The sequence below is a fragment of the Stegodyphus dumicola genome, chromosome X1, assembly GCF_044657685.1.
Source record: "Stegodyphus dumicola isolate Sdum_Otavi_A_Nest chromosome X1, ASM4465768v1".
In the NCBI taxonomy this organism is placed as follows: domain Eukaryota; kingdom Metazoa; phylum Arthropoda; class Arachnida; order Araneae; family Eresidae; genus Stegodyphus; species Stegodyphus dumicola.
Genome location: NC_140780.1, coordinates 13,369,406 through 13,397,129, shown reverse-complemented (window position 1 = coordinate 13,397,129; position 27,724 = coordinate 13,369,406). Strand labels below are relative to the sequence as shown.

Sequence of the window (27,724 nt, the reverse complement as noted above, 5' to 3'; positions counted from 1 at the left end):
AATAATTATCTAGAAAATATTGTAAACTTATATGAAGTTTTATCAACCAAATGAAAATGCAAGATATAAAAAAGTTTTTGAATAATTATCTAGAAAATATTAATTATATTCGCGAAAAAATATTAAAAAAAATTACACAATTTTAAAAAAATGTCCCTCCCTCCCTGTATGACTTTTTAGATATTTTTTAATTATTTCATAATAGATTTGAAACTGAGTACTTTATTTGCTACAGGTTCAAAAAGGAAGATATTTAGAAGGCAGTCATGTTTATTAACATTTCACCTCTCTTTCCTCTGCTTAGGATATTTTTCTATGGTGGATCACACTCACATATCCATTCAGTATTCAATGACATTTCATGTTACAGGGTTATATTTTAATTTCTTTCAAGTTTTAACATTACTGCAGTTTATTAAAAAATATAAATTTGCATTGTCTATACATGAAATGAACAGGGTACTTGACTTTAAAAAAAAATTGAATGGTGCTGCCATCTAGTAGCAGCATTTCCTACATGCATGGTGGGATGTATTTATCCCCCCTTTTAATTTCAACCATAATAAATAACCACAAAATCAGAAAAATAAATTAATATTATATCTACAATTAAGAAAATATAAACTATACAATAAAATTAAATAAACATTTACACCCAAAACTATCAAAACATAAAGCTAGCAAAACTTCTTTCAATGAAAGTAAAAGGAAAAAAGAGAACTGCTGTAGTGAAAAATCAAAGAGCTAACTGATAAGATGACCGTTGACCTTCAGGGAAACACTCCAACAATTTCTTCGTTGATAACCAAACCTCCCCTTCAAAAAACAAACCCAAAACAAAGAAAAAATGCAAAAGGAAAACAGGAAATTAAATATAGATACGCACCAACCTTTCTGTTGTGAATAACTCACCGAAGAGAATACTGGAGGGAAAAACAAAGATACAGTGTTGTTCTGGGCGTGGTGTTTCAGTGATCCCGCTGTAAGCACACCAAATGTTCGTCATTCGATTTTAGGCAACTTCAAGGTAAAAGTTTAAAACTAATATAGAATAGAGAGATCAGCATAGAGCCAAGAAAATAACATAAAAATTTCTTTTCAAACAACTCCTTTTATATCCTAAAAAAATCTAGAAGATTTTGAAAAATGAGTGTCTTTAAAAACTATACAGTTAAAATATATGGATTAATTTGTGTTGTGCTGCCAACTAGTATAAATAGAGAAGGTTAAAAGTAACCTATGGTAAGCTTTTTAGATTCAATTTTTGTGTGTGTTACAGAGCTAATTTTTTGGGCACACTGTACCATTTTTACTATTTTAAAATTTATATAATCATTTTTTTGGGCTCACTATTTCTAAATGTTTCATTTGCATCACATGATGAATTTAGATATTTTCAGAAAAAAGAGAATATTAAATAATGTGTTTATTTATGCATGTATGTGGGTACAATTAATGTGTATTGTTTCATTCTGCTAATTGTATTTAATTTGGTATTTCTTGTTACGATACAATATTTAAATTTCATTCATTTTTTCCAAATTTGAATTATAATTAATTAATTGGCATGTGTTCTTTATTATTAAACATTTATTTTTACAGAGATTGCTGATATAAAATCTGAAACATTTGATCAAAAGACACCAACTGATGAAAATACTATCGTTGCTGATGACTTGAATAAAGAGAAAACTATGGCTGATGCTTCAATTGCCATTGATAGCAGTGAGGATGGAAGCTTATTATCATCAGGAACAAAAATAATAAATTCACAGTCAAATGTTGAAATCATGAAGTTAAGTAATGCTCCATCCGACACGCATGAAATTACAGACAATAAATCTGTGCCGAGTGAAAGCATATCAGATGATAGTAATATGTGTACAGAAGTTGCTGTTAAATCCATTGAAACATCTGATATTGTTGATAGTCATAACCTTCAGAACTATAATATTGAAGAAAATAGCAAAGTAGAGGGAGAAAAAGCCAAAAATGATTTTGAAGCAGAACAAAATGGTAAGGTTTTAGGAGATGAAGTTCATGATCCCATTATTAGTACACTGGGAAAACCTTTCATATCTTCGCAAACTTCCCTTGATACTATTCAGGAAGCTGGAAACCAGCAGAATCTTATTTCTCAATCTGTAGAGTAAGTACGTGAAAGTGTTTTAAATTTGAAAAGCATGTTTGTAGTAAAATTTAAAATATGAATGTTTTTAAAATATTTCTTAAGAGAATCTGTAATTATGTTGGCTACAGTGTGAAAGTATAGTTTGTATGTAATAACTTTATTCTTAAAAATCCAGTTTTTAATTGTAAATTTATGAAAACAGATATACAAAATTCTGTATTTGATTTTAACCCTCAGGTCTCAGAATTCATGACTAGTGTGCTCAGTGTTTATCCTGAGTGTACACCTTGGAAAAAAAAAAAAAAAAAGAAAAAGAAAAAGAAAAAGGTGGGACAGTTCTGTATCTTCAGTTCTGCTTGACCGATTATTGAAACGCATTTTCCATGTCTCGAAAGAGCGATTTAGGATATATATTAAATTTATATATAGCATTGTTCTAACATATGTATTTTGACACAAAATTGAACTTTTTCTAAAATAACATGCCAAGTCCAAATAAACAAGCCAAAATAACAGTCCCAAAACATCATCAAACATCACGCATTCCAAGATGGAAGCATTATGATGAGGGCAGGGATTTCATTAGGATACCGCACCGACCTGCACATCTTTAAATGGGGTTCTTTGACGGCTGTCCGGTATCGAGATGAAATCCTCGAACACATTCTGAGATTGTACGATGCAGCAGTTGGCCCTACTTTTGTTTTAATGGACGATAACGCACGTCCCCATAGAGCTGACATCGTTGGTGACTACCGGGAGAGTGAAGGGATTGTGCGTATGGCATGGCCAGCATATTCGCTCGACCTTAATACCATTGAAAATCTTTGGGATGCTCTCGGCCGTGCTGTATCTTCACGTTTCACACCTCCAGCCACTCTTACTGAGCTGGAAACTGCTCTACAAGAAGAATGGCGGTTGCTTAATTCTGCAGTGGTTGACCACCTAATTTAAAGCATGGTCACTTGGTGTAAACTTTGTATACAGATTACACCTCGGGCTCACTTTTGTGAGTACGGGTGAGGCAATCCCGAGGTACCCTAGCCCTTCAGGGGATCATCTTCTTGGTGAGATGGGTGTCACGATCCTAGAGCCCCACTGATCTTTCCTCTTTTCCGTCTCCTCTCCTCTTGGCTGGAACTTTTTCCCTTCCCTTCTCCCTTGTGGTTTCTCTCTACGGAGTTTGGGGCTTGTCACGAGAGACTGGAACAGACCTTGTCTCTAGTTTTCGAGTGGCGAGAAAACTGCCCATGTGTTTGCCGTGCGTGGAGACCCGTGTCGCTGGAAAGGAGGGTCCTGGTAGTTGAGGGGCGAGGTACTGTCCCCAACACACTACTTTGGCCTCTGCTTCAGCTAAACGGGAGGCACCTTAGTCATCCTCACGGGTGTCAATCGGCTGGTCACTAGTCGTTGTGTCAGTGGCTTGGGGTCAAGCTCTCGGGAGTACCTGCTTTCGGGAAAGCCGACTGTGGGGCTTCAGTTTGCGTATACTTTTACGACAAACCAAACTTGGACAGGTATCTATAACTGCATCAGCGCGCAAAACACTTAATTACTGTAGAGGTGTAATCTCGGAGATCGACGTTCTGTGTATTTCAGAAGAAGAGTTCGTCTCCGAGTTAGCTGACCAAAATGTCTGTGGTGCTAGGCGGATCAAGATGCGAAAGGAAGGTTAGTTGATTGACACGAAACACGTGATCCTGACCTTCAAATCGCCTCATCTGCCGAAGAATATAAAGGCTGGGTATCTTAACTGTCCCGTAAGACCATATATTCCCAACCCAATGCGATGCTTCCAATGCCAGCGGTTTGGTCACTCTAAGACATCCTGTCGTGGCACCCTTACGTGCGCCAGATGCTCGTTGGTTGACCACGAGAGTGAGAATTGCACCGCTGCGCCATTGTGTGTTAACTGCAAAGGTGATCACCCAGCATTTTCTCGCTCTTGTCCAAAATGGAAATCTGAAAAAAAGTGCAGGCGACAACAGTAACTCGAAATCTGTCTTATGCTGAAGTCCGGAAAATAGTACAAAGCTCACAAGTGCGCCCAAATTTATCTTTTGCCAGTGCCGTTAAGTCCACAAGATCAGTTGCCATCCAAACATCTTTCATTTCAACAAAAAGCCAAGAGCCTCAAACTAACAACAAAAACAAGAAAGACCCACTTCACACAACCCAGAAGAAAGAAATAGTAATTCAGAAAAATACAAAAACAAGCCTACAAAAAACAGCTAACAAAAATCGAAACCTGAGCAGTAGTTCAATTGACGATTTAATATCTGACACCCCGGACTCGGATAATATGGAAATAGAAGAAGGAATGGAAATCCCAAAACACCTGCTCCCTCGAAAGACAAAAAAGAAGCACCGAAAAAATAAACAGGAGTCATAATGGCCACTCTTATCTCTTGGAATTGTCGCGGTTGCCACTGAAATTTGCCTGACATCAAAGCTATAATCAATACCTATAATCCTGTATGCTTAGCAATACAAGAAACAAATCTCAAACAGGAACAACAAGCAAAACTTTGGAGGTTTTCTATTGTCAGGAAGGATAACCTTGCAGGTAAGCGTGCCAGTGGGGGTGTAGGCCTCCTCACCTCACTGGATTATCCATCAAATGCACTTCCTTTGACGACATCCCGCCAAGTTGTCGCAACTCAAGCCAAATTTCATACTGTTGTCTCAGTGGTTTCTCTGTATTTGCCTCCAAATGACCACATTGATCAGCAAGATTTAAATAATCTCATAGAGCAGCTGCCTCACCCCTTAATCATAATAGGAGACTTTAACGGTCATAGTCCGCTCTGGGGTAGTAAAGACACAAACTGCCGAGGAAGACAAATTGAGCAGATGATCGAAGATCATAGCCTTTGTCTCCTGAATAATGGGCAGGATACGTACTTCCATGAGCCTTCAAGGACATTCCACGCTCTCGACCTTGCCATCTGTTCACCATCTCTGTTGCCATTTTGCACTTTTAGTGTCGGAAGTGATCTCTACAACAGCGATCATTATCCCATTTTTGTGTCTCTTGCACGAAGAGGAGCAAACCCCATGTCTAGACTCCCTCGGTTTATACTAGATAGGGCAGACTGGGAACTCTTCTCTTCCATTGCAGAGCTAACAGATGAAATGGTAGACGATGCGCATATCGATGATGCTGTTGATGCTGTTACAAATACTATTATTGAGGCAGCTATGCTTTGCATTCCTAGAACATCAGGAAAAATATTTAAATATTCGAAACCATGGTGGAATCGCGACTGTCATGAAGCACTGAAAAAACAGAAAAAGGCATGGGGTATTTTTCGTAGATATCCTACTCTGCAAAATCTCATAGCATTTAAAAGAGCTAGTGCAAATGCACGAAAAGTAAGGAGGCAGAGCCAAAAGAATTCTTGGATTTCATATGTGTCGTCAATAACATTCTCCACGCCTAGTAAGCGAGTTTGGGAAAGAGTTCGAAAAGCATGCGGCATATATAAAGACCACTCACTTTCCTTTTTGGGAAAAGATGGCCGAGTGATTAGCTCCATAGAAGAAATTGCGAATACTATTGGTGAGACATGTGCTGCCGTTTCTTCCAGCAGAAACTATTCACCTGCATTTCTCTCTATCAAGCATCACTCTGAAATAAACCCCATCGCATTCAACTCTTCCAACTCTGAACCTTACAATAGAGACTTTTCTATGCTGGAATTAAGGAGAGCTTTGTTGCAGACACATAGGTCTTGTCCGGGTCTGGATGGCGTGTATTATGAAATGCTAAAGCATCTGTCCTATAAGTCACTGACTGCCCTTCTCTCTCTTTACAATAGAGTGTGTAAGGAGCGTACCTTCCCGAGTGCATGCAGGAGAGCTGTTGCCATTCCTATTGCTAAGCCAGGGAAAGATCCAAGGAATCCCTCCAACTATCGGCCAGTTGCCTATGGAAACTCTTTGAAAATATGGTAAACAGCCGCCTCGTCTACTTCTTGGAAAAGAATAAAATTATATCGCCTTATCAAAGCGGTTTTCGAAAGGGGAGAACTACCGTAGATAATATGCTCCTTTTAGAGACATCCATTCGAAAAGCTTTCGTAAGAAGAAGTCACCTTGTCTCGGTATTTTTTGACATTGAGAAAGCATATGATAAGGCATGGAGATACGGTATACTTCGGGATCTTCACGAGAGTGGCTTGCGCGGCAACCTACCAATTTTTATTCAGAATTTCTTGAATACTAGAACATTTCAAGTAAGGATTGGCTCTGTTTTGTCTGATGTTTTTGAACAAGAAGAGGGTGGGCCTCAAGGCTGTGTGCTCAGTGTAACTCTTTTCAGCCTAAAAATAAATTCTGTATTAAAACAACTTCCTCCCACCATTTCAGGTTCTTTATATGTTGATGATCTACAAATTAGCTGTAGAGGTGTGGATATGAGACATATAGAGAGACAGCTCCAGATCGCTTTGAACAGGATCCAGGAATGGGCAAAAAGACAAGGATTTACGTTTTCAAAACAGAAGACTGTCTGTGTGCATTTTTGTAGAAAGCGAGGTCTCCATCCTGAGCCTGAATTATACCTTAATGTGTCTGTGATTCCAGTAGCATCTGAAGTAAAATTTCTAGGGGTGATGTTCGACCAAAAATTGACTTTCCTTCCTTATGTCCTGAACTTGAGAAAAAAGTGTACAAAAATTTTGAATATTTTAAAAGTCCTGGCGAACACCTCCTGGGGTGCAGAGCGTTGCTCCATGCTTCGCATTTACAGAGCTCTTGTTCGCTCTAGACTAGACTACGGCCAGCTGTTTATGGATCCGCTCAGTCTTCAGTGTTGTTAAAACTAGACTCTGTTCATCATCAGGCTCTACGGATTTGTTCTGGAGCCTTCAGGACGTCTCCTGTCCAGAGCCTTTATGTTGACTGTTACGAACCATCACTCTGTTTGAGGCGTGAGGAGTTGTCTCTTTTACAGTATTTTAATATTTTATCTCAACCTGACCATCCTTATAACTTGTGTATATGTGAGTTCGTCTGCTCATTGAAGAATTCTCCCTGTCTGATATTTCCCCACAGGCAGTACAGCATTTTGAAATTGCACCTTGGGAAAATGCACAAATCCACCTTCTTGACATTTTCCACAATTACGGAAAAACAACTACTAATGAGAGCATCTACAGACAAATTTTTGCTGAGCACAGGCAGAGTTACGGGAGTTATGTTCCCATATATACGGATGGCTCTAAGTCAGCTTGCCATGTTGGCATGTCATTTATAATTGCAGACCACATGGAAGGCAGACGTTTACACGACGCTTCCTCTGTCTTAACCTCTGAACTGACTGCCATATATTATGCGCTTTTGTACAGCTCAACGCTGCACCATCGAAAATTCATTGTATATACGGACTCCTACAGTGCATTGAAAGCTTTAGAATCTTTTTCTAGCACTGAGAATCCTGTGATAGGGGATGTTCGGATGTTCTCAAGTTGAATATTAAATTGACATGTCGTGGATTTGAACTTCTGTACTGCTGGGTCCCCGGACATACAGGAATAAAGGGCTATGAGCTGGCGGACATTGCAGCGAAATCTGCTGTTGAAATGTCTGGCCGCCTCATCCCTTTTAAAGATATCCGTTGTGTCATAAAAAAGAAGATTCGAAAGAAATGGCAGCAACTTTGGGACATTCAACTTCATAACAAGTTGAGAAGGGTGAAGCCTAAAATAGAGCATTGGGATACTACTAGCAATTGCAAGGAGGAAGTTCTTTTGACTCGTCTTAGAATTGGTCACAGTAGAGTGACACATAATTATTTTCTGAAAGCTGAGAACGAGCCTGTTTGTGCAACTTGTAATCTATACTGCATATCTCATTATTAAAGTCATAATCAGCATTTTCATCCCATCATTTAAATATCTTTTTACTTGCCTCGATTTTAAAAGTGTGCTGTTGTCTTTATATTTTTTTTCCTTTAGTTTATATGTTGAAAAAGAATCCTGTGTTTGGCGCATATGGCCTATTGAGCTTTGCGCCATAAAACTACTACCACCACCACCACATTGTATACAGATTAGTGTGGATCACATACCCTATTAATTTCCTTTTTTTTCCATTTTATGCTGTTTATTTTCACTTTATACATAATTCTGTTTAAGTCTCCACTATGTCATTATCTGATAACTTACAAAAATTTAATATTGTTTTCATTTCTGTATATAATTATTGATTTTGTTTTATGCATAAATATATATGCTACTTTCCTGCCGAATTTTCTGTCAATGAAAGCAGCATTTGATGATTTTTTTGCATTTTACATCTTCATGCTTAACTTTTGGAAGTGAATGTATTATACCCACTCTGTTACTTGGCTCAGTGAGCTTGTTTTTTTATTTTTATTTTTTTATTCTTATATGTTGATAAATTGCATTTTTTCCTTTAAAAATGTTAGAATTGTGTTGTTCTTATCTTCTGGTTAAGGTTTTTATGCTTTTAGTTAATCTGCATGCAATATTTGTAGAATTGTAAGCCATTTAAAATTGTAGAATTGTAAGCCATTGTTTAAGTGGGGCTAAGCCTAATTTTTTTAACCATAGCAGCCATATTTGTTTACATTTAAAATTTAGAAGAATAGTGAATTAATTTTTTCTGCACATTCAGTGTCTTTTTACCAAGTGGGACCGAAAGAAAACTTTTAGTTTTGTGCACTGCAAAATATGCCTTCTCGCCTGCTGATCAAATTGCTTGTTTTTTGCATAGAAGCTGTAATTTTAATTGTAAAAATTGTTTTTACTTGTACGAAGTAAAGGAAGTATTGTGATCACGAAAAATTCCAGGTACCATATTTAAAAAAAAAATACCCATTTTGACCGAATGCAATTTAATGATGTTTTTGCATGACATCTATACGTAAGGACAGAGTAAAGGACTCATTTTTTGGAAACAATTATAAAACTGATTTAAAATGGATTCAGAAGAGATTTTTTACGTAGCGTCTGTATGTACGCACATATGTATGTATATCGAATAACTCAAAAACAAGTAGCCTCAGAAATTTCAAATTTTGTATATAGACTGCTGTAACATGTAGTTGTGTGCCTCCCTTTTTGGTTGAAATCATCCACAGCAAAAGTATATAAATATATACCCACTCTGTTACTTAGCTCAGTGAGCTCAGTTTCCTTTTATTCTTATGTGTTGGTAAATTGTGCATTTTTTGTTTTAAAAATGAATGAATTATGTTGTTTTTATCTTCTGGTAATGTTTTTCAAGTTAATCTACATGCAGTAGTTGTAGAACTATCAACAATTCAAAAGTTGTTCAAGTGCAGCTAAATCTAAATTTTGTTTGCCATTTCAGCCATATTTGTTTACATTTGAAACTTAACGGAATACTGAATTAAGTCAGTTTATTTTCAATTCTGCACCTTCAGTGTCTTTTTGCCGAGTGGCACCAAAAGTGAACTTTTAGTTTTGTGCACCGCAAGACCTGCCTTCTTGCCCCCTTGGTGAATTGCTTGTTTTTGCGTTAGCCCAAAGGGGCCATTTGCCCAGAAGGTCTATTAATTTCATTTCGGCATTTTGCGTCGATTCACGTTTGAAAATGTTAAAAATAAAATTATCATGTGATCTGAGCGATCGTGCGTTTGCAATCATCTGATATCTTTTTCCTGGCAGGCCTTGCGATAAATGGTTATGTAAACAAATATTTAGATTTCAGAATCTAACGGATATTTCTTTCCTTACTAGGTTAGATTATTCTTTTTCTCGGATTACATGATACTTGGAATATATTTTTTCTAATATATTTATGTATGAGATATTTATAAAAATAAGAAAAATTTGGACAACATGGTCTTCATGCGAGAATCACGTTTATTCTTTAGTGTGATATATTATTTTTTTTGCAATATTACTGTTGAATTAAATTTTATGGTTTAAGTGCAAAGAATGTGATATTTAATAAATAAGGGTAACATACAAAACATTAAAAAAAGCCCCTATGAAATTTGAAAACTTTCAGATTTTTTTCTTTTTATACTTTTCTATATTTTTTGATTTTTAATAAAGACATTTTGAGGTTTTATGTATTTTGCTTTGTCGCCAAGTGAGGACTGAATTAACTGAATGAGAAATATATCTCTAATGAAATTTGGGGAAATAGGTTTAAATGAAATGCAGGAAAAAGTGCATATAATTTAAAATTTCTTACAAGGAAGTCATGGCGTATGCATCATAATTTTTTTTTTGTAGAATATAGTTATATTTTAATAAATTAATGTTTATCATTAGTATCAGTTTCAAGATAAAGGAAGTTTTTTAATTCATTAAAAACTGTGAAATGTAGTTAGGTACAAAATGTTTTCTGTGTATGAGAAATTTAATTTTCTATATTGAAAACATTGTGAATTTATATGAAATATTTTATTTATATGAAATTTGATACGAATTAGCTTTATGAAGCGTGTATTATAATTATATAATGGTATGTGTTTTGTAAGGTTGATTGAATATACTATATTTATACCCCTTGAAAAAATTCAGATTATTGAATGGAATGAATGAGTTCATAAAGATGGAGTATTTTTGTACTTTTATATTATGTTTAAATAATGTATACAAATACAACAAAAATTATTTCTTTAAAATGAAATGGGTTAAACCAGGGGTGGCCAACCTTTTTAGGAAGAATGTCACTATCTGGGGGAGGGGGAAATTATGCATGCCACTTCCAATTTTTTCAACATACTGAAAAATATAAAAAGGTTTTAAAAAGTGTTATTTGTAGGCTGATTATGGGATTTTTACACAAGTAGCACATTTTTTATACAAGTCTGGGTAGTGGACATTTAAAAAATAATATAATAAATAAAACTTACAAACTAGGGTTAGTAAACATTTTTAAAGGTTTAGTCAGTTAGGTTATGTACAAAATAAAAATGAATAATTTGGAACCTTAAATTCTAACAAATATTTAACAGTCAGTACTTAATTGTTGTTTTTGAATATGTAATTTTTTTACCGTAGTCTGTATATTAAGATTAGTTCTTGAAGAAGCTAACAAAGTTGGGTGTTTTCAGTGCGTATCACTTAATCTTGTATAATATATTGATTTTAGGTACTTTTCTATTTCGCCAGCGCAAATCTTGCCAAGCAGACTTTATTGGCAACAACAGAGAGTATACACATAAAAAATTTTAGTTCTAAGAATTTTTTATTTATATTTACATAAACATTTTAATATCGTTTAAAATTTTGTAAAAACATAATAAATAAAGACATCAAATTTGTAAAAAGACATTAAGAATTTACTGCGCTTTAATGGTACAACATCCTGGTTTGGCGTTTCATATCACGTGACTGCACTATAAACATCCAATTCTCTCAGTAATTATATACATGAATTTCAAATTAAATCTTAAAATGGAATACAAGTTTAAATGCAAGAATTATTTCAATTGGTATGAATAGCTTACTTAGAAATACGTAAAACCGCAGTGCTTTACTTGGCTAGTGCATTTTCATTAGAATTGATGAATTTAACCCTTGACTTTGCCTTTTCTATATTTTCGCCTTCGGGCGAGCAGAATGATTGCATCCTAATTGACTTAATTATTGCGAATGGCCTTAGGGCATAAAATTGAACTATTTGATAAAAAATTATATGTAATTCTATGCCAGTGTTGAAAGAAAAAAATCAATCTGATAAGAAATAGCTGCAACTTGTTTTGAAAATGAGGCGTAAAAGGTTACCAGTGAGGATATTCCATTTGGCATCGGTTGTACCCTTTTCGGTGACTTTATCGCCTGCGCCGACAAAATGAAAAAGTACCTGATTTTATTATGTTCATTATAGAAAACATTTGTGTACAAACATATGTTAATCCAATGCTACAACAATATCTGACATCCAAATTACATAAATTTGAAAAATTGCTTGTTGATACAAATTTCCAAAATTCAATATAATTTGGATCCAGCTGAAATAAGTGTCTTGTACTTGCTTTTCAGTGTGATATGCTGCTTCAGTGTAATGTAGTATGCTTTTCAGTGTAGTATGTTGTATATCAATAATTTCGGTTTGGTTTTCAGTTAGGTAACAATAAAGTCTTGCAGAGAAATTCTTATATTTTTGGTGCAGTATTTTACCTATTGAAAAAGTTGATTTGATGTAGTAATGTAGAATTTGATTTGATGTAGAATTGCGCAGTATTTTACCTATTGAAAAAGTTGATTTGATGTAGTAATGTAGCTTCAGTGTAATGTAGTATGCTTTTCAGTGTAGTATGTTGTATATCAATAATTTCGGTTTGGTTTTCAGTTAGGTAACAATAAAGTCTTGCAGAGTAATTATCATATTTTTTCTTATGCGTTTATGTGTGTGTCTATTGACAGAGTTAATACAGATTATATTATTATTTTTAAGGCTTTTTTAATTCAATAAGTGTTTAAGCCCCACTTTTAAAACACCAACATGTCACACACAGCACATGTGTCACATGTTGTCCATCTCTGGCTTAAACCATTTTCACAAGAATTTAACCTTTTGAAAAATTCTGTATAAATTAATAAAATGCATAAAATAAAATGTTTATGCATTTTGTCATTGGGTTAGTCTTCCTTTTTGTGTATTTGTAAGCACATTATTTTAACTTTCTTGTGGGATTATTGTAAAACTTAGTTCCAACTTTGATTTTTATATATTTCTCATGTTCTAGGTCCCCTTTTCTTTGCGTACTTTTCTTTTTGTAATGCACTTTATTTAATGACTTCTTTTGTCATGATTGCACTTTATCTCATGACTTCTTTTGTCATGATTGCACTTTATCTCATGACTTCTTTTATGTTGTTATATTCGTCTAATATTTTAGTAACTTAGTCTAATATTTAGTACGATTTTTTGTTCTCCATATCTGCTTGTCCCGTTTCTGTTCTCCTTTGTCTGTCCATAATTTGTTCTCTATCTTTCCCATCAGTCCTTTTAAGAGACTCCAAAACATGGTATCATGATGAATTGTTTTGTGTTTTATTTAAAATGTGAGTAACCCATACATTATTAAGAAGGTTTTGCTTCTTTGAAATATTATTATTTTAATAAAATGTGTTTAAACTGCTGTATGTTTTCTTTTACATTCTTTTTCTTCAAATAGCATAGATGAATTTGAGTGCAAGAAGGAAACAGAATTGTGCAGTATTTTACCTATTGAAAAAGTTGATTTGATGACTGAAATTGATAAAGAAGTTCAAGATACAGCTTCATTAGTAAATGAAGGAAAGGAAAATTTTTTAACTGCAGGTAATTTTACTTAACACTTTGATCCATCAGTAGCTGAATGCTATTGACAAAGTAACACGTCATCTACACAAAATTTTCATATATTATTTCGGCGTGTCCAGTGACTTATTTATTATCTTTTTGCACATACTTATCCATCTTATTTTGTTTTCCCAAAATTTACAAAGAGTAAGACAAATACTCTTCCTTCATTGTCATGATAAATGTATTAAATTTAGTATTTTGCACTTTTTTCTTAAACTTCACAGTATTGATATGTTTTACATTATTTAGTAATTAAATTGAGGTAGAAGTGTTCAAATTATCAAACTGGACATAATGTAAGATATATTCAGAAACATGTAATTTTTTGTTTTTATATTGCAGTAGTTTTTATTACTTTGCTTTGATATACAGTTTTGGTATATTAGTCTCAACACCAAAAAAGTAATGTAAAGTCCTTCTGTAGCAACACAATTATAATTTAGTAGTTACTGTATATTATCAGGATGCTAAGTGATTTTATGATATTAGAAGTAAGGATCATGATAAATCATCAAATATGAATCCTTAAACTGTAGAACAGAGGTGTTGTCCTGGTCAGTGGCTGATTTCTAGGTCTATGAAACTGTATTTATGATTGATTCTGAAGTCCAGTTACCACCAATAGGTATGCAGTATGTTTGTGGTTATCCAATCAGAATGGCTTTGATTGACATCCATGATGTAATGAATGAAAGCAGAACACATGCAGATGAGCCTTGTTGAGCTTCTACTTTTTTCTGCTGAAGGTTTGGGTCACAAGATGGAAAAGAGCTGTCATTGTGAATAAAAATTGCAAACAGAAGCAGAGAGGTGCTTCTAGGAAAAAAATGCAACCTTTTTTTAAATATGTGTTTCTGAAACTGGTAACAGTGTCATAATAGCAAGAAATCCATTTATTGAAAAAGACAACAATTAATAGTTGGGTGGGAGTGTGAAAGAAGAGTAGTAGCTTCTTCAGTGGTAGTTTATTCACAAAAGGTAGTGATCATTGTTAAGAAATTCTGCTGTTAAAAATGGAGTTCATGTCCATTTTTTAGCAAAATTTTGCATAAGAAGTATTTATCAGTCCTAGTTCTGTATACACATATAATTTTAGAGGGGGAGATTTCTTTACAGGAGAAAGGGAATGTCTCATAACTGCTGTAGCAAATGCGATACAGCACTAGCAGACTTTTCTTGTAGCACATAAAAAAATCATGATTTGAAAATTCATTTTGAAAGCTTTTAAAATATTCTATTTCATTAAATAAAAGATAAAATTTGTATTTTGCTATTTATTCATTTCATATATTTCATTATTTGATCATATTATTATTTTTTAAAAACATTATTCTAAACTTCGGTCAAATCCTTTTCTGTCTTCAACTTTCTCAGCTGTGTGTTTCAACTGATGTATATTAGTATCTGCTAAATTTTAATTTTCCCTATAAGAATTCATAATTTTTTTTTTGAGAATTGTAAAATAACAGGAGTTTAAATTATATCACCTAAACTAAATATGTTTTCATTGTACTATGAATTTATTACAGAGAGATATGCTAACCCTTTGTTTTCTTTCTTAGCTTGTTTTTGTAACCTTTCCGTAAAAGGCATTATGAACTAAAAATTAAATTTTATGCATGAAACATGTAATGCACATTGCACATAATGCATTATAAAATGTAAGCAAATTTTCTAATAAAACATACAGCTATGGGACTTCAAAAAATAATGTAAAAGTTTTTGTTACATATTCTCCTTTTCTCTTGAAATTAGGACACCTGTTTAAACTATCTTCTTGTATGACACTCAATCACATGTGATGAAAAAAAAAAAAATGAATATTTTGGAGCTAACAGTTCCTCTGTATTTTCGAGTAGCAGCTATTAAACTATTGATATGATCAATATTTTTTTGGGTTTTATTTTAACAATTTATTGTACTCCTTTCTTATTTGCAAACGGTGACTAGAAACAGAGAACATTTTTTAAAGTATAAATAATCTTCTGATCAATCCCAGAGATTCTTAATAGGAACTATAAACTTACTAGTCTAAAATTTAGTATCAGTCTTTTCCATTACTTTCACAATTAATAAACGAGATAAAAGTTTACAGAAATCAAATTCAGATGTCTCAAGAAAATCTCATCATTGAGTTTGAGAAAATTTTCATAATTTGCATTTGAATACTCTGCAAAAATATTTGCAGAGTAATAAATGCAAATGTTTTCTAAACGTGTGTAAATGCAGATTCGCCATAACTGATGAACACTTTTCTACGTGCATATGCAATGTGGAGGTTTTTTTCCCAGTAGCAGAACATGCATGCATTACACTGATGGAAGCAAGACTTGAACCACTCAGATCGAGCTGTTTCTAATTCTCTTGTGCTTATGACTACAAATCTGAATATATCATGAATCCCTCATTTGAATAATTAACTGCTTGATGAAGAAAGCTCTAGGCAGATCCAGAATGTCCATCTCTGCAGAAGCACATGGCTAACTTAATTTTATGTTTCTGTAATGTTGAAGTGCAGATTTAGTGCCCATAATAATTATAGTGTGCTAAGTTGCAATTTAAAATTTTAAGCTGTTCTTTTTTTTTTTTTTTTTCCTTTTGCAATATATTATGTTTTTGATAACATTGCTAAATTGCAGACATTTGATCTTTTGTCAATATTTCAGTATAGGTAAATGTTAGCATGTAATGTACACTGCTCAAAAAAAAAAAAAAAAAAAAAAAAAAAAGACAGTGCTATATTTCCCATTCTACTGGGCCGATTGACAAAATTCAAACTGCGTTTTTCATGTCTCGAAAGCACGACTTAGGATATGTATTAGATTTATATATAGCACTATTCTAACATAGGTATTTTAACACAAAATTGGACTTTCTCTGAAATAACATATCAATATTTTTCCATATTTGGATTCTACGACTCAAATTATGCCAGAATACCAAGTTTTGTAAAAATCATACGAGTAGTTTTTAAAATTTTAGCTCCTCAATGTTAATTGAATTTGGTTCCTCAATGTTAATTGAATTTATTAATATCTCTTTTTTTATTAAACTTTTATTATTTTTCCTTTCACATTTCAAAATTTAGGTTCATTCCAAATAAAATTTGCCCAATTTTTTTTGTGTTTTATTTCTAAAATTTCTATTTTTAAATAATTTTTATAAATTTTTCGAAAAAATTTTGAATTATAACCTATAAAATTTCTACCATCATCTTAAAGTAGGTGTATTTTTAAGCATATCTGCAAAAAATTAGACTTTTTTATTCAAAATTTTCTAAGATATACACGAATTTACATATTTTCGCGTTTTGAAATTTGGCATCTTTTTTTTTTTTAGCGATAATACCGCCAAATGTGGTTTATGGATGTCACAGCTAGTTTTAACCTTAAATTTCAAGTAAAATTTTACGGAGAGTTAATTATATGAAATTTTTTCCCTCAATGATGCGTAATAAATATTTATTAATACTATATGAAAAGCTTTTTTTTAAATTATAGAAGATATTATTCAAATTTTTAACTATTTTTTCTAATTGCCCTCTTTCTTCCTTTTTTTTTAAAAAAAAAATAAGAGTAAATTTTTGTAAGAGTAAATTTTTACCTTCGGCGTTTTATCGTCTGCTACTTTACTTTAACTTCGTTTAAATCGAATTGTCTAAAACTGAGAATTTTCGTTTGATGTTTATTTGAATTTTATGAAAATATTTTATGACATAAACTGCGTAATTTATTTCTAAACAAACTGTTGCTTATGAAGTGGCTGAAAGAGCGGCTGATACTATCATCCATATTTTTAAAGCACAGTATATTTTTATAGAAACGTATGATTTAGAATAATCATTTTATGATTATTATTCAAATTATGATTTAAACATACAACCCTCTAGAGACTGAATTAATGGAAGTTCAATGGTTATGTAGAAATGATCTGCAGCTACTTAATGGCTGAATACGTCAGCAGGTTCTGTGGACAAGTAAGAATGGTTACATAAACGACACCCAACATTCTGGATTCAATTAACAATGAGGATACGATGTTTATTAAATGAATTTAAGAAGTTTTTAAACATAAATAATCAACTCATTTTTTATCCTAATATGTATTTTTATGCGTAGCGTATTTTCATTATATCCTTAAAATTCTAATCTAGAATGTAATTGTCAAGAACTAAATCCTAATCATCAGTAATATAATAAGTAATTATTACGGTTATTAATAAATCCTTCTTATAAAGTAATTGCAAATATTTCAAAAAACTTTCTGTCTGAATGCAAACATTTTTCTCTGCAAATATTTTAAATTTTATATTAATCAAGATTGCACACAATATTATTTATTTACGCTTCAATTCTTACCGTCAGCTCTAGTAGAAGTTACAAATCAATTATATTTAATTAAGGATTGGATTGAATTATTTAATTATGGCAAAGCACACGAGGGCTATCTGCCTAAAGGGAGGGATGCCTTCGTGGAGGACGTTCTAAGGGAAACTGACTCATATACCCGTTACACATGGGGAAAACCACAGAAACACCCATGCAGCCAGCCCGTTCGCGGTATTCGAACCTCAGACTGAACTACCAGTGTTCAGCGTCTTTACCGCTCAGCCGCTGGTGGGCTATTTAATTAAAGAATGACCATCTAAGTTTAGAAACAGCGTACCGTAACAGCAATTCAATTATTGGCGCCGTATCTTTCATGTTACTCTCAATTGGCAAGCTACATGATTTTTAATGAGTATTAGGGTTTTGCTAGTAACTTCACTTGGAAATCAAGCTTAAACTAGGTTAGTTGGTTATTTGAACATAGAAAGAACTTGGAAGCTATTTGATTAAGATGCTTTCATAGAGAACCTTGGTAAAGAGAACCTAGAAAACTACGAAAACCAACCATGTAGCCTGGGTTAGACTTCGCAACAAACAATTAGTATTTAACAATCTTCAAATGCTAGGCAATTGATGAGGCTCCAATTTAATATTTTATTTGTAAATATTTAGAATATTGTTGTACTCTTAGACACAAAAAGCAGAATTTAAGTTTTGTTAACGCGTTAGTAAACTACCAAGCCGTAGTGCAAATAAATATTCAATTTCTTTTGCAATAATTGTATTAACTTAATATTCTTGGAATATGAGCTAAAGAAGGAACGTTCTCGGAAGATTAAAGGAGTGTTTAAATTCAGTGCTATTAGGTTTGTCTTACAAGCTCAGGATCAAAATGATTCTGCAATTGCCCGAGTAGTTGACTTGTAAATGGGTGTGAATTAAGCAGATGACTTTTAATCTTACGTTTTCAGTCAGAAAACATATTCCAAATGTTTTGTATTGCATGACAGTGCATCTTTTCATTATTCAATAACCAGTCGGAGAACCGCTTGTGTTCCGAAAATAAGCATGCTTACTCAATCGTCCTGCATGTTCTTCAAATTTGTCTTCTTGTGATTTTTTTTTCTTTCCCAAAAACTAAAGTTGCCTCTCAAAGGAAAGTTTTTTGACATTGAAGAGACAAAAGGAGTATTACATCTACTTTTAGAGGCATGTCAAAAACAGATCTCTACAAGCCTTCTCTTCCATCACATGTTGTGCAGTCAGACAAAAAGTTGCATCAGCATAAATTCTATAATCTATTTTTATTACACTCTGATTACTTTATTAACATACAGTGAATATATACTAAATCTTTTACTTCAACTTAAGTAATTTGGAATTTTGGACGGAATTGTTGTCAGAACTAAGACTTAGAAGATAAGTCAAATTAAATATTTCGATAACCCAATAAATTCAAGATTGAAGTTTCAATATTTGATTTTCGGAGGGAGGGGAAAATTTTTTCAGTTTTAGTCCATTATCCTAAGTATATTTGCTTCTACAAGCCTTCTCTTCCATTACATGTTGTGCAGTCAGACAAAAAGTTGCATCAGCATAAATTCTATAATCTATTTTTATTACACTCTGATTACTTTATTAACATACAGTGAATATATACTAAATCTTTTACTTCAACTTAAGTAATTTGGAATTTTGGACGGAATTGTTGTCAGAACTAAGACTTAGAAGATAAGTCAAATTAAATATTTCGATAACCCAATAAATTCAAGATCGAAGTTTCAATATTTGATTTTCGGAGGGAGGGGAAAATTTTTTCAGTTTTGGTCCATTATCCTAAGTATATTTGCTTCGATTCTTTATTTTTCCATAAAAGCGGAAAATTTACGCATGCTATACATATAACGCATAGCTTCAAATTAAAATTTAATTATATTCAGAGTGGTTATAATTAAAGTTCTACATTGAAATGGTCATAAAAGGAAAACTACTGGATCAAATGTTATCAAATTTGGTAATCGTGTAAAGGAGGTCATGGGAATTTATTTTCCGCGAAAAAACGGAAGTTTGAAAACTCACCACCAGGGATGAAATGGGGTTGTAAGCAATATTGTTAAACGAAATATGGGTCGGAATCTAACTTAACCTTTTGTTACACGGGTTTAATATGTTGTATACCCTTAAGAAACTTTGAAGTAAGCAAATTACCATTTAAGGGCGTTAAATTTGATAAAAGGCGAGTGGGCTATCCGTGTAAGGGAGAAATTCGTCCGTGAAAACCACGAATTAGCGATTAGAAAATCTGAGATCGCAAATCACTCGCACAAGTGCGTACAATCTGGAGATCGTTTTCTTACAGATCGCTAATATGTAATTTTCGAAGCCTGAATTCGGCCCTAAAACATGAAGATACTGATTCAAAACGCTTTTAATCGATTTGGGCCAAAGAAATCCCTCATGTTATCTATGTAGTTCCATTGCATTAACGACTTTTGACTGTATATTTAAAACGCTCAGTTTGAAGGAATAAATAGAAAATTTTAAAACAATTATCTGAAGAGACAAAGCACAACACAAACAATTAAAAATATAAAAATTTAAAAACTACCTAAAATAATACCTATGACAAAAATATATATAAAGAACGCCGCGGCACGCAATGAATTGGAAGTTGATCTGTCAGCACTATCCTTATCTTCAGGGTAGATGTTTTTATTTTATTTGGCTTATAATTCCTTACTAAATGTAGTATTTCATCTCGATGTACTCCGTCTTTGATATGATTTAAATCAAGTTCCTCGTTATTATAATTTGCTTCCGATAGTGAAGAGAGTGACAGAGAGGTTATTGAAAACGAAAACATTTCGATTGACAAATTAGTCGGTATTCTCGACACAGCAGTTATAGGACTTGAACAGTGGAACTTTGTAACTAAATAACAAATTATGTCTGTTTAATAGAATTAAAGAGAAAGTATTGTCACATGAAATGAAGCAACTTAAACAACTTACATTGAAAGAAATGTTTAATAAAGTAAACAAATAAATATTAAGCTTTTTCTTTTTGTAAACTTTGATACCCTTTAGATCATAATTGTTCTTTATTTCATAAATTACGGTTTCATATTTTTAATTTTGTAATTTCTGCATGCCATCTTACCAGATTTAAACTGATGATCTATAATCCGGAAAAATCAATAATCCAGAATCGCTGAAGTCCTGATGAGTCCGGATTAACGACTTTTGACTGTATATTTAAAACGCTCAGTTCGAAGGAATAAATAGAAAATTTTAAAACAATTATCTGAAGAGACAAAGCAACACAAACAATTAAAAATATAAAAATTTAAAAACTACCTAAAATAATACCTATGACAAAAATATATATAAAGAAGACTATTTGAAAAAATATAAATGCTGCACTTTTATTTACGCAGTTCGAATAGGTAAATAGAAATTTTTAAAACGGTTATTCGAAAAAAAAACATGTGACTTAATTAAAAGGAAACTAGAAAAAGAAAAAATTACTTAAAATAATAACAGTTATAATTAAAAATATAATATAAAGACTATTATTTGGAAAAAAGGAATGATGGTGACTTTTTTCCCTCTTACGGGAAAGGAAACTAGGTTGCCATATATTAAGAAGTTCGCCAAGTGAACTATTCTTGGCGCAAACTGAAAAAAAAAGTGCCAACATAAATTTGTGAATTTCTCCATAAATGTTGCTCCAAATTTTACAAAATTTCATATTTAGGCGTAATTTGAGTAGTAGAATCGAAATATGTAAAAAAATTGGTATGTTATTTCAGAAAAAGTCCGATTTTGTGTCAAAATACCTAAGTTAGAATAGTGCTATATATAAATCTAATATATATCCTAAGTCACGCTTTCGAGACATTCGAGACAAGAACGCAATTTGAATTTTGTCAATCGGCCCAGTAGAACGGAAGATATAGAACTGTCCTTTTTTTTTTTTTTTTAGCAGTGTACCTGGTATACCATGGTAACAGATGACAATCATTTAAAGTCAGTCCAGTTCTAAATGGCTATACAGTCAAAAGTCGTTAATCCGGACTCGTCGGGACTTCGGCGATTCCGAATTATCGAATTTTCCGGATTATAAATCATCAGTTTAAATCTCGTAAGATGGCATGCAGAAATTCTAAAATTAAAAATATGAAACTGTAATTTATGAAATAAAGAACAGTTATGATCTAAAGGGTATCAAAATTTACATAAAGAAAGCTTAATATTTATTTGTTTACTTTATTAAACATTTCTTTCAATGTAAGTTAAGTTGCTTCGTTTTATGTGATAATACTTTCTCTTTAAATCTATAAACAGACATAATTTCTTCTTCAGTTACAAAGTTCCGCTGTTCAAGCCCTGTAATTACTGTGCTGAGAATACCGACTAACTTGTCAGTCGAAATTTTTTCGTTTTCACTAACCTGTCACCTTCTTCATGTCTTTATCCATTTTTTGCAGCAATTCCACTTTTTGTTTGATGGACATCGAAACATACTTTCGTTTTGTAGATCCTTTGGGAGCTCCAGCATCGGAAATTCTATTTGACGTAATCGAAAGTTCAAGTTTACTTTTATAAAATTGCTCTTACAGTCTGCAAAAAATAATAAGGCGGATCCAATTTGAAGATTAAGGAACAACGTAATCATCAACATTAACTGAAATAGATAATTAGATAATTTTAGCTTATACATAAAACGCGCACGCGAAAACGTATTCTGCGCTTGCGCACACGCATATGCGCAGTCATAAAGGTCTTACGCGCACGCGTAAACGCCTATGCGCATGTGGCATGTGTCAACGCGGCGCATGCGCAGAAAGTTTTAACTTGTAGGTCCGGTTTATAGATCATTCCATATTATGGGTGTCCGAATTAATGACTTTTGACTGTATATTTATATTGTTCTCATGAAACATTTTGTTTAAACTAGTTTTTACTTAACATTTTGTGAGAAAAAAGTGGGATTATGCATTGCAGTTTTCCTTTGAGCTGCATTACGGTATAATTTTCAGTGTATATAATTTATGGCAATTTTTTTTAGATTTTAATGTAGAAGTTTCAATTTCTTTTTTTATATTATGCCAGTTAGTCAAATTTTTTGATATTTTTATATTTAATAATAAGCATCTGACATTTTAGAATCCTATATTTTTTTAGATGTCTTTCCCAAAACCGAATGCTATGAGTAAATAAAAACTGTAAGCTTAGTTTTACTGTAACTATCTTCTATAGTTTTAAAATTGCTTATTTTTTACATTCAACGTTTTAAAATGAATCAAATATTTTTTATTAATAAATTTGCAAAAATGTTCTAAGTATTGTGACTTTTTCCTTATTTAGTTTTGTCATAAAAGTCTGTGTCATTAGCTTATATGATAAAATCAGTTATACATTTTGAATGTTTCATTAAATATGGGATGTATATGTGTAAAGCTTCAAGCATCTGATATTTCATAATTTATGACTTCATATTCTATAGCATAAGGTTTTCAGCATTACTGCATGGTTTATATTTTCATAGCTTAACAATATCTTTTTTCTGAAGAAAGCTGTTTACAAATTTCAGGTGCAGAACCCAGTTGCATACAAGATGTTGAAAAAGAACAACTTGCTACAGATATAAGTTGTACAGAGAGTAAAGAACTTGCTAATGTGAAGCAAGTACATACAGATGTTTGCGAGCTTGGAGAAATATCTATGACACCTCTGAATATGAGAGAAATTTCTGAAAATTTTACAGAGAATATTGAAAAATCTGTAACTCTAGTACAGATATCTGATCAGAGTATGAATATAGAGAAAATTTGTGACAAATCTGCTAGTACAGATGAACTTTCAGTGGAAACTACTGACATTGAAGAAAAGGTTGATGATGCTAAACATCATGAAATGACGACTCAAGATCAAGTTGATAATGCTAAACATCATGAAATAATGACTCAAGATCAGGTTGATGATGCTAAACATCATGAAATAACGACTCAAGATCAGTTAAGTATTGAAACAAGTCCCTGTGGTACATTTAAGAATGCCACATGCAGAGAGCTGGAGCTTACATTAGAAAGTGATGAACTAAAGTAAGTTAATTTGCTGCTGTTACTTTATTTTTGTTTGTGCATTTCTTTTTGAATTATTAGCTGTCATCTTTCAATAAAACAAGTAGTAAATTTTTAATATTTTAAAGAACATTTGTCTAAAGCATGTGAGGTAGATAAATTGTAAGTTATGTATTAAACTTTGATCTTAGAATTTAATGATTTATAGAAATCTCATCTTTCTAATTATAGTCGCTAGCTATAGTTTAATTTTCTTGGGATGCATGATTAGAAATAATTATTTTCTAATTGAAATCCGTAATATTTTCACGGATGCCAAAAATAGTTTTTGTTGCATAAAGTGCATTTGTGTGGAATTTTTTGTTTTTTAACTGAAATGATACAGATCAGAAGACTAGACTGTATGCTTGTTTTAGCAAATTTGTGTAAATCGTTAGAATTCAGAGATTCTGCAATTATTACTTAAATGTTCTAGAAGAGCTATTACATAGAATCATTGTTAAACTTGACGTTATGTATCAGAAGAAATAAACTCTATGCTTATACATAACAGGATATTAGAAATCATTTTTTTTTTTTACATTTCAGAAAATAGATTATTTAACATAATATATTTTCATGTTGTAAGACCTTACCTTCAAGTTAATTTGAATGCATGATCTTTCTAATGGCCATGCATTAAACTTGCATTTTTATACTGTGATGGAATTAGCAATTTATTAAAATTCTATAAATTTGCTTATAGTATTGCTATAGTAGTGCTTTTATTGACAGTATGTGCTTCTATAAAAATGTATGTACTGTTGTCTTGACACAATTTAGCAAGTTTTAACTGATGAAAATTTAAAAGTTATTTAGCATGTGCAAGTTGGTAGTTTTTGCAGCTTCTTTTTTAGAAAGATTCCTAAACTATTGATATTTATAGGAAGTTTGGTAAACAGCATCAACAAAAGAAAAGAAAACATACTTTAGCAATTTAGAAAACATCAGACAATTGCGGAGTCTGAGCTTCATGCAAATTTCAGCAACAGTTTCTAGTCAGCTACAATTTCAGCATAATTTTCTAGTCAGCCATAATAATACATAAAGAATAATTTATGTATTATAAATTATTCTTTATGTATTATTATGGCTGACTAGAAAATGCATTTCATCGTTGTTCCCTTTAGAAAATTTTGTATTACTGCCAAAATTTGACCATAGTTTCTTCCATTACTGGTGAATTGTACAAGCTTTCATTTTAAAACTAAGTTTAACCCAAAAAATTCATGGTTTGTGTATAAAAACTGTTAGAACTTGGCATACAACAAAATAGAATGCATACGAAAATAGCTGTGTTGCTTGACAGAAATGATTCTTATGAGCATGGTTGCCAAAAGGATGGTTATCAGGGTTTGTGCGGTTCTTAAGAGTCCTTAACCACTTGCGGTACGACTAAACTTCACAGTTGCGGTGCCGTGCGCTACAATATAACAAGCGATAAAGTGTCTCATTTACGTTGCTCCGCGTCTGCGAGTGGAATGCAGAGCTGTAACTCGAGAAATAAACAATCTCGTTGTTAGACGACGTGTGCACTACGTTATTTTCATTTTTGCAATAAATGCCTATCGACGTGGTGTTCACGTCGCTCGTGGTTTGACACGAAAGCGTCTTTTTAGCGTAAGTGGTTAAAAGTCCTTAGATTTTTTTGGAATCGATTTTCGGTCCTTAAAAGTCCTTAATCAGCAGAAGGTCCTTAATTTTAATCATCTGAAATTTCTTTTTCTTGTTACGACTGCCAGTTTGAGTGTGAATTAGTATTTTGGAGGAATATTTTTGGTGATTCACTGACGTATATGGTTATCTTTTGAGTGGGTTTATGGGTTATGATTTGTTTCTATTTCTAATATAAATGATGGGATACTCGAGGTTCTAAGCAAGAAGTGAAACATAAGCATAGCGAAATTAATTTTTCTAATAAAGAGCCCTTAAACAACATTTCGCTTTTGGGAATGTGAATTCCTTTACTAAACGGTTCTAAATTTGGCGATTTTAAGATCAGTTTCTATAGAAAATTTTTAAATTCCGAGATCTGAGAATTTTTCGAATTTTTTTTTGAATGAATTTTTTTAGAACATCGCAACATTGATAAATTTATTAAAATAATGGTAATATATTGAAATTATATTTAAAAAAACATTAAAATAAAACATTTTTATTATTTTTTTTCTGTCATATTATAAAGTTTTATTTTGGCAACTTATTATACAATATTTTGAATCTGAAAAATAAACAAGGTGTAATGCTATAAAACACAGTTTACAAAACAGCTCTTAGAAAAAACAAAATTAGCTATATAATTAATTAAAAATGTCTTTTTTTTAAATTTTTTCATAGTAAGAGTTTTTCCGATGTGATTGTCTCAGAGTAGTTAGAATTTTCCAAATATGCATCAGTTTTCTCTATAAAATTAATTTTACACTTTTTCCCTGCCTTTTTTTTCCAAACTATTTTTTGCCTTTTGCTGTTACAGAATTGGTAGGAATAATTTTTTAGGATTTTTGACTTTGCAGCTTGGAAAGTGTAGAAGGATTTGAAGGCAAGATTTATATAGCCATGATTCTAGAAGATTCGAGAAATATGTGACAAAATGAAAAATATCTCCATGGTATCAACACGTAATGGATGTATTTTACAGAAAGTCTGCAATGAATTTCTTACTTTTTGAAGAACGCCTGGAAGAACAATGAAAACATATTTGAATGTTTTACTTCTGACACTAGAATCTTAACATGTTTATCTTCTCTTTATTTTCTCTAACTTTCACTAAACTAAAGCATAGAAAATATCAAAAATGCTTCTAATCTTATTACATGGGCAGGCATTATAGAAAGGGATTTTTTTAATTTATAAACAAATAAAATTAATTTATAAACAAATAACTTGCAATTTAAAAGATTAATCTAATATGTCTTAATGCACCATACACATAGATGGCACTAGGCATTTTCCCACTTGATGCAATCTCTGTGGATCCTAAATTCTGTTTCCTAGAGCATTTCTAAATGCTTCCAATGCAGCTCTAAATTCTAAAACTTTTGCTATTTATAGATTTTTTTGTTCAGTGTGTCATTCAATTCTAAAAATTCTGCCACATCAGCTCTGTGACTGGCTTTTACCATATATATTTCATATTTCTTTTCAATATTTATAGCCCTCAGGGGGCTCACTTTTGTGAGTACGGGTGTGGCAATCCCGAGGTACACTAGCCCTTCAGGGGATCATCTTCTTGGTGAGACGGGTGTCACGATCCTGGAGCCCCAGTGATCTATCCTCTTTTCCGTCTCCTCTCCTCTTGGCTGGAACTTTTCCCCTTCCCTTCTCCCTTGTGGTTTCTCTCTACGGAGTTTGGGGCTCGTCACGAGAGACTGGAGCAGCTCTTGTCTCTAGTTTTCGAGTGGCGAGAAAACTGCCCATGTGTTTGCCGTGCGTGGAGACCCGTGTCGCTGGAAAGGAGGGTCCTGGTAGTTGAGGGGCGAGGTACTGTCCCCAACACTCTGCTTCAGCTAAACGGGAGGTACCTTAGTCGTCCTCACGTGTGTCAATCGGCTGGTCACTAGTCCTTGTGTCAGTGGCTTGGGGTCAAGCTCTCGGGAGTACCTGCTTTCGGGAAAGCTGACTGTGGGGCTTCAGTTTGCGTATAGGTCCGGCTAGCCCTAACACAGGAACCTGTGTTCCCTTGTTGGGCTCCGTGGTGGGCGGGGCCGTCGGACCCGAATTTTTTCTCTTTCAATCATGGCTTCTTTATTTATACTTAAAAAACCCGAGTCAAATGAAACGAACCAAGAAATTGACATTGTTGACAAATCTATTAACAAGAAGATCCATACTGAAACAAAT

At 32.8% G+C, this 27,724-nt stretch overlaps 1 protein-coding gene across 2 annotated transcripts in view; it reads left to right on the top strand.

Annotated features, from left to right (window-relative positions):
• The window catches only part of LOC118198763 (STE20-like serine/threonine-protein kinase), a 249,198-nt gene that overhangs the window by 98,979 nt on the left and 122,495 nt on the right, over positions 1 to 27,724 (top strand). For both annotated transcript variants that reach the window (XM_085808321.1, XM_085808323.1), the window contains exons 9-11: positions 1,603 to 2,149; positions 13,263 to 13,408; positions 23,356 to 23,866. In XM_085808321.1, coding sequence (XP_085664447.1) covers positions 1,603 to 2,149; positions 13,263 to 13,408; positions 23,356 to 23,866 — 1,204 coding nt within the window. The remainder of the gene's footprint in view (positions 1 to 1,602; positions 2,150 to 13,262; positions 13,409 to 23,355; positions 23,867 to 27,724) is intronic.